The sequence below is a fragment of the Staurois parvus genome, unplaced genomic scaffold, assembly GCF_062004578.1.
Source record: "Staurois parvus isolate SC_StPar_1 unplaced genomic scaffold, SC_StPar_1.0 ptg000633l, whole genome shotgun sequence".
Lineage (NCBI taxonomy): Eukaryota > Metazoa > Chordata > Amphibia > Anura > Ranidae > Staurois > Staurois parvus.
In genome coordinates this window covers 338,615-347,198 of record NW_028318429.1, presented here as the reverse complement: position 1 = coordinate 347,198, position 8,584 = coordinate 338,615, and the positions used below count along the sequence as shown (strand labels likewise).

Genomic DNA, 8,584 nt, shown 5'->3' with positions numbered 1-8,584 from the left:
TGCGCTGCTGGAGGACTCCGCTCCTTCCTCTATAACTCTCCTCTCCTGAAATACTCTCCACTGCTGGGGGACTCCGCTCCTTCCTCTATAACTCTCCTCTCCTGAAATACTCTGCACTGCTGGAGGACTCCTCTCCTTCCTCTATAACTCTCCTCTCCTGAAATACTCTGCACTGCTGGAGGACTCCTCTCCTTCCTCTATAACTCTCCTCTCCTGAAATACTCTGCGCTGCTGGAGGACTCCGCTCCTTCCTCTATAACTCTCCTCTCCTGAAATACTCTGCACTGCTGGAGGACTCCTCTCCTTCCTCTATAACTCTCCTCTCCTGAAATACTCTGCGCTGCTGGAGGACTCCGCTCCTTCCTCTATAACTCTCCTCTCCTCTCATCCTCTGCACTGCTGGAGGACTCAGCTCCTTCCTCTATAACTCTCCTCTCCTGAAATACTCTGCACTGCTGGGGGACTCTGCTCCTTCCTCTATAACTCTCCTCTCCTGAAATACTCTGCGCTGCTGGAGGACTCCTCTCCTTCCTCTATAACTCCTCTCCTGAAATACTCTGCACTGCTGAAGGACTCCGCTCCTTCCTCTATAACTCTCCTCTCCTGAAATACTCTGCACTGCTGGAGGAACTACACATAAGAGCTAACATAGAAACAAATACGCACATGCAGTTAAAAGCACAAAGGCATCATAAAGGGATTTTATTTAGCAGAAAGGGGTGCAGATTTGGTAAGTAATACAAGGTCATCTTACTGACAAATAGTACACAGCAGAATCTTTTGTTACCTTGTTTCTGCTCTGTAGCCCCAATGATGTACCCTATACTAACTTCTGGTCATGATCATTTTTGATGGTAAAACACCAATTCCCACAAGATGACTGCGCCTTTCCCAAACTGCGGTGCCCTAGACCGCCAGGAACATCTGAGAACATAAAGAAAATAAAAAAGATTAGAGGGAAACGTCACTTTCATCTTTCCTTACACACCACCATTTTCTTTTCTCGGGTTCTACCAATAGTTTTCCAGATTACTCCTCTGCAATATTTTTCGGCATTCAGTATTTTTGAAGGTTTCACAAACGTGTTTAGAATTCTTTCTAGAAGTCTCTATATGCTCCGTAAAATCAGAACCCAACACACATCCTCTTCTGGGAAGGATTGGGGGTAATAGGAAGAAGCATATCTTAGCTAGTTTTAGGCAATGATAATCCCCAGTCAAGAATCATTTGTGATGAAGAGGGACTATGGTTCTGAGAGGACAGTGATGGCACCTCATGGCACCAGAGGCTTACGGCACACAAAGATCTGCTTGTCTGAAAATCTCAGGTTCTCTTCCACCAATCCTTCTCTCTTCAATGGTGATATGAAGAGAAGAGTATGAACATGGACCCAACGATGTCACATGTTAGCTGAACTCCATGGACATTCCGGCACCTAACGTTTTCCTATTTCAATGAAGAGGATTTCACATGAAGTAAATGCAGTTCTATATTCAGTGTATAATTTTCCCAAAATGACCTTTATTTTCCCCAGAAAAGTGTATTGTTCTGTATGAAATTCTTTTATTATTTGCTTCTATCCATTTGTCTATTTAGTTCAAACCACCCCTCAGCCTCGCCCTGTAATGAAGGATATGACACAGCAAACTGCATTCCTCACCAGTGTTAGAGACTTTCTCTTTCATTTCTCCTACTGTCAGCGATGGCGTCTGCTAATCTGAGAGCCGAACTGGAATGTTCCGTCTGTCTGAACATTTATACAGATCCTGTAATGCTGAGATGTGGACACAACTTCTGCCGGGTCTGTATTGATCGTGTTCTGGATACACAGGGGGGGTCTGGAGGATATTCCTGTCCTGAATGCAGAGAGGAGTTTCTGGGTCGGCCTTCTCTGCAGAGGAACATAACACTGCGTAACATAGTGGAGAATTTCCTGTCTGCTCAGCCTGATCAGGAGGAGTCCGGGGTCTTCTGTACTCACTGTGTGGACTATCCTGTACCTGCTGTTAGATCCTGTCTGCTCTGTGAGGTTTTTCTGTGTGATAAACACCTGAAAGTCCACAAAAAGTCCCCAGAACACATCTTATGTGACCCCACCTTGTCCATGGAGAACAGGAAATGCTCCGTCCATAAGAAGATCCTGGAGTATTACTGCACCGAGGATGGAGCCTGTATCTGTGTGTCCTGCACTTTGGCTGGAGAACATCGAGGACACCAGGTGGATATGTTGGGTGAGGCTTCTGAGAAGAAGAAGGAGACACTGAGGAATGTTCTGCAGAAACTTCTGACAAAGAGAGAGGAGATGGAGGAAAGAGTCCAGAGTCTGCAGGAACACAGGAGGAAAGTAGAAGAAGAAGAGGCTGGTGACACCGAGAGATTCACTGCCCTGTTTATGGATCTCAGGAGACGTCTGGAAGACCTGGAGATTAGAGTCCTGAGGGACATCTCCGGGAGGGCAGAGCGGGTCTCCATCTTCATCCGGGATCTGGAAATAAAGAAGGAGGAGCTGTCCAGGAAGATGCGTGACATTGAGGAGCTGTGTAACATGACGGATCCACTGACTGTCCTACAGGAATCAGACACAGGTGACTTGTGTGATACTGAGGATGGAGATAATGAGGACAGAGAGAGACATGAGGAACTCCTCCATGATGGAGGGGGGCTGGATGTGGCTGGGATATCACACACATTACACACATTATCTGATATAATAACAGAGGGAAATGTATCCTTCTATATACAGGGAGCTGAGGACATATTACTGGATGGAAACACAACTCATAATAATCTACATATATCAGATGACAGGAAAACTGTATCCAGGTCACATAGAAACCAGAATCGTCCAGAAACACCAGAGAGATTTCATGATTGTCCTCAGGTGTTGAGCAGTCGGAGTTTCTCCTCAGGGAGACATTACTGGGAAGTGGATGTCGGGGGGTCAGATGGATGGAGAGTCGGGATGTGTTACCCCAGTATGGACTGGAGAGGAGGGCAGGCAGGGATTGGATGGAATAACAAGTCCTGGTGTTTGTACAGGAATGGTAATCAGTATGGGGTGATACATGACAGTAATAAGACCCTCTTACCCCCCAATCCCCCCAGTACCAGAGTCAGGATAGATCTGGATTATGAGGCCGGGCGGATCTCCTTTTATGATCTGTGTGACCCGATCCGACACCTTCACACCTTCACCACCACCTTCACTGAGCCCCTCCATGCCGGGATAGGTGTATGGAGAGGTTGTATAAAGATATGTGGGGGGAATCGGGGGAAATGAGAACCCCGCCCAGAGGGGTGACATCACAGGGAGGGGGGAGATGTCTCTATTTATCCTTCACAGATGTCTATGATTGGCTGGAAGAACTGTCAAATTATAGTGAAGGCTTTTCTCTATTGGTCAGCGAGGAGCATGTGATCTATCTATCTATCTATCTATCTATCTATCTATCTATCTATCTATCTATCTATCTATCAGGGGCAGACTAACCGTTCGTGGTCCGGGGTCAGTACAGGGCCCCATTAAAGGTTCAATCCATCTCCTGAATGTGCCCAGAACGCTGCCACTGATATCTGCACACTGACTATTCCCTGTATATAACACTGATATCCGTACACTGACTATTCCCTGTATATAACACTGATATCCGTACACTGACTATTCCCTGTATATAACACTGATATCTGTACACTGACTATTCCCTGTATATAACACTGATATCCGTACACTGACTATTCCCTGTATATAACACTGATATCCGTACACTGACTATTCCCTGTATATAACACTGATATCTGTACACTGACTATTCCCTGTATATAACACTGATATCCGTACACTGACTATTCCCTGTATATAACACTGATATCCGTACACTGACTATTCCCTGTATATATAACACTGATATCTGTACACTGACTATTCCCTGTATATAACACTGATATCCGTACACTGACTATTCCCTGTATATAACACTGATATCTGTACACTGACTATTCCCTGTATATAACACTGATATCTGTACACTGACTATTCCCTGTATATAACACTGATATCCGTACACTGACTATTCCCTGTATATAGCACTGATATCTGTACACTGACTATTCCCTGTATATAACACTGATATCCGTACACTGACTATTCCCTGTATATAACACTGATATCCGTACACTGACTATTCCCTGTATATAACACTGATATCCGTACACTGACTATTCCCTGTATATAACACTGATATCCGTACACTGACTATTCCCTGTATATAACACTGATATCTGTACACTGACTATTCCCTGTATATAACACTGATATCCGTACACTGACTATTCCCTGTATATAACACTGATATCCGTACACTGACTATTCCCTGTATATAACACTGATATCTGTACACTGACTATTCCCTGTATATAACACTGATATCTGTACACTGACTATTCCCTGTATATAACACTGATATCTGTACACTGACTATTCCCTGTATATAACACTGATATCCGTACACTGACTATTCCCTGTATATATAACACTGATATTCCCTGTATATAACACTGATATCCGTACACTGACTATTCCCTGTATATAACACTGATATCCGTACACTGACTATTCCCTGTATATATAACACTGATATCCGTACACTGACTATTCCCTGTATATAACACTGATATCCGTACACTGACTATTCCCTGTATATAACACTGATATCCGTACACTGACTATTCCCTGTATATAACACTGATATCTGTACACTGACTATTCCCTGTATATAACACTGATATCCGTACACTGACTATTCCCTGTATATAACACTGATATCTGTACACTGACTATTCCCTGTATATAACACTGATATCCGTACACTGACTATTCCCTGTATATATAACACTGATATCTGTACACTGACTATTCCCTGTATATAACACTGATATCTGTACACTGACTATTCCCTGTATATAACACTGATATCCGTACACTGACTATTCCCTGTATATAACACTGATATCTGTACACTGACTATTCCCTGTATATAACACTGATATCTGTACACTGACTATTCCCTGTATATAACACTGATATCTGTACACTGACTATTCCCTGTATATAACACTGATGTCTGTACACTGACTATTCCCTGTATATAACACTGATATCTGTACACTGACTATTCCCTGTATATATAACACTGATATCTGTACACTGACTATTCCCTGTATATAACACTGATATCCGTACACTGACTATTCCCTGTATATAACACTGATATCCGTACACTGACTATTCCCTGTATATAACACTGATATCCGTACACTGACTATTCCCTGTATATAACACTGATATCTTGAACATAGTACAGAGAAATTCTGTGACAGACGCATGGAATGTGGGCAGTGTAATATGTAGGTGGGGCTGTGTGTGGGTGTGGCTTGAGTGTGGGCGGGCACACAGGGGGCCCCATGATCTCCTATTGCCCGGGGGCCCCATGAGTTGTCAGTCCGCCCTGCTGTCTATCTATCTCTATAAAGTAGAACTAAAGACAAAACGTATTTTAGTATTGGATGGGTGGAGAGGGATTAGAACCCCGGCCAGGTTTTTATTGCTGTCTGGGCCCCCATTGGGGAGATTCGGCCTCTCTATTTGTCCTTGTAACCATTATCACCAGAAGTAACAATGAAACAAATGTTGGGTTGTCACCAGAACAGGAATAGAGGGGAAATCTTCCAGTGGGGAGACTAGTTCTGGTGATCAGCAGGGATTCCCTCACTTTTCAGCAATTGTCTGTCATTTCCTGTTGTGGCGATGGGACAGGAAGTGAGGAGAAATCTCCCCAATGGAACACAGATGGCAATACAAGCCTGGCAGGGGGTAGAACCCTTTCTTGTTTCATCCAAAATACAAAAAAGTTTTGCCTTTAGTTCTACTTTAATTTTCTAAACAGGAAGTGACCATGTAATAGCAGCAATTTCCCTTCCCCCGCCCCTCCCCCTATGTTCTGCCCCTCCTCATGGTGGCGCTATGTGCATCCATGATCACACACAGAGGATGGAGATGATCCATCAGTACAGAGGATGCAGTGCCGTCATTGTGATGGGATAGGATGGGGTCACCCCTACATCTAGGAGAGGTCACATAACACCATGTGGGGGGAGGGGATTGGGAAGGACAGAAGTGAGGTCTGGTGGATGGTGGTGGGTGATGAGCTCCGTCTGTACTGGAGGGGACTCATGGAGATCGGCTCCATCACACAACAAGAGGGGGAGGGGAGAGGGTCAGCAGCCTTTTCTGCAGAGGGGGGAAGGGCGACCATAGAGCAGGTTGGGGGGCAGAGGAAGAGGACCGGCATAACCTGGTGTGTGTCTGTACAGAGCAGCATAGAGCTCCCACCTTCCCCAGGATGTACAGGACATAAAAAGGAGACACATACTGCTAATATATCATCACACACTAACCTGTCTGCATCCTACAGAGTTCTATTCTAGGAATCTGCATGGAGGAAGTATGGTGGCAGCCATTGCTAACTACTTCTAAAGAATACTAGTTCCCTGGCTGTCATTCTGATCCAACGCCTTCTGTACTTTCTATGTCAGACCACCTGGAAGAAGTATTCAGACTCGGAGTTCTGACTTAACTCTGATTTCCTGATCGGCATGATTGTTCCAGGTCAGTGTCCCCGAATACGGAGTCCACAGACAGCCAGGAGAAGAGCATTTTCAGAAGACATCCAGCAATGGCCCCTCCATATTCCCCTCAGTACAGGTGTCATTTATGTCACAGCCGGGGACATTCTTCTCGCATCGTTTGTTTTCATTTTCCCCGAATACAAAATGCTGAATGATAATCTACAATGTCTTTTGTTGGTTTTATTCATTTTCTGGAAGATTTACAAATGAATAAATTGATCTTTTCTGTCACTTTTCTTATTACTTATTGTATGAAATATTCATTTTATAAATCAGCATTTAATCCCGGCTCCTCCATGACACCGTGTTACAGAGAATTCTGGGCTTTCCGATAACACAGCCCAGCACTAGCTGGTCTGGGGACAGAGATGACAGTGCCAACGTGCTCTTATCTTCTTCTGGAATGAGGTCGGTGTGGCCCTCAGTAGATGTAATGTGGCCCCAGTGAGGTCTTATTCCACTCAGCTCAGCCTCTTTCATGTAGATATGACGTGTGACCTCACTGGCCCAGTCATCAGTCCAGGTGCTGTCATGTCCATCCTCTGATGTCCATCTGAAAGAGCCCAATGGTGGACATTGTCACAAGGGTCAGGAGGATGATGATAATCACAGTGAGTATGTTTCACCCACTGATCCCTAATACCAAGGAGGGATCCATCCATTGCACTAGCTGGTCTGGGGACAGAGATGACAGCGCCAACGTGCTCTTATCATCTTCTGGAATGAGGTCGGTGTGGCCCTCAGTAGATGTAATGTGGCCCCATTGAGGTCTTATTCCACTCAGCTCAGCCTCTTTCATGTAGATATGACGTGTCTGACCTCACTGGCCCAGTCAGCAGTCCAGGTGCTGTCATGTCCATCCTCTGATGTCCATCTGGGAGAGCCCAATGGTGGACATTGTCACAAGGGTCAGGAGGATGATGATAATCACACTGAGTATGTTTCACCCACTGATCCCTAATACCAAGGAGGGATCCATCCATTGGATGCAGGAGCCTGGGAGGGGGCCCAGTGGGAGGAGCCAGCACCATCTTGGCTGAAGGGACATAGCAGAGGGAGGAAGAAGTCTGTCCTCCTCCTCAGTCTCTCCCGCTCCTTCTATTTCCTGGACATGTTCCAGACCTGCTGCACTACAGTATGTGTGGGGTAGACTTGCTGTAGAGGGTGGTCTGTACCCCCGCTATGTGCACGGTTCTCTCCCTGCTCTGCAGAGCCAGTTTCATGTGCGCCCCTCCCATTCAGCTGCAGGCCACACCCACATCCCCCATTCTTTGAATGTTCTCATGTACAGTACCATCACGCCTAATGTGCATCACTACAGCTATGACACCACTTTGTTGTTTCTCCATTGTAAAATGTTGTTCTATAACCCCATCGCCCCGTGTTCTTCTCTGCTTCTTGTGTGACTGGTTCTGTTAAAACAAAATGAGAAAAAATCATTAAATGAAGAAATTGCAAAAAAATATATATTTCTACCACTTTATAAAGCTCTGGTTCATCCACATCTGGAGTATGCTGTCCAGTCCTGGTCACCAGTCCTCAGGTAGGATGTTCTAGAACTGGAGAGAGTCCAGAGAAGGACAACAATGATAATAAGGGGGCTGGAGGACCTCCGTTATGAGGAACAACTACAAGCATTAAACCCCGGAGAAGAGACAATTACGAGGAGATCTGATAACAATGTACAAATCTTTACATGGGGACTCCAGCATTGAGAGGAACCTATTTAATCTCAGGTCTCTATAGAACTCACAGGGCCCAACAATGAAGTTGGATAAGAAGCACTGCTAAGGGGGTACCACCGGGCCATCATTTAACAGGGGGGCCTGGCCAGCAGGCAGATTCAAGTTTCAATGACATGTTCCATACAGGGAGGGACTGACCATTCCAGACTGTCTGA

General features: G+C 45.1%; 1 protein-coding gene across 1 annotated transcript; it reads left to right on the top strand.

The window, feature by feature from the left end:
- The first annotated feature begins 1,600 nt into the window (after nucleotides 1-1,600).
- On the top strand, nucleotides 1,601-6,915 carry LOC149449297 (E3 ubiquitin/ISG15 ligase TRIM25-like). Its single transcript, XM_089693430.1, has one exon. It carries the CDS (start codon nucleotides 1,703-1,705, stop codon nucleotides 3,278-3,280), a length of 1,578 nt encoding a protein of 525 aa, XP_089549556.1. The 5' UTR covers nucleotides 1,601-1,702; the 3' UTR covers nucleotides 3,281-6,915.
- The last annotated feature ends 1,669 nt before the right edge of the window (nucleotides 6,916-8,584 follow it).

Bases quoted from the DNA above. Each gene is read 5' to 3' on its own strand.
- LOC149449297 (XM_089693430.1), top strand. From the start codon at position 1,703: ATGGCGTCTGCTAATCTGAGAGCCGAACTGGAATGTTCCGTCTGTCTG.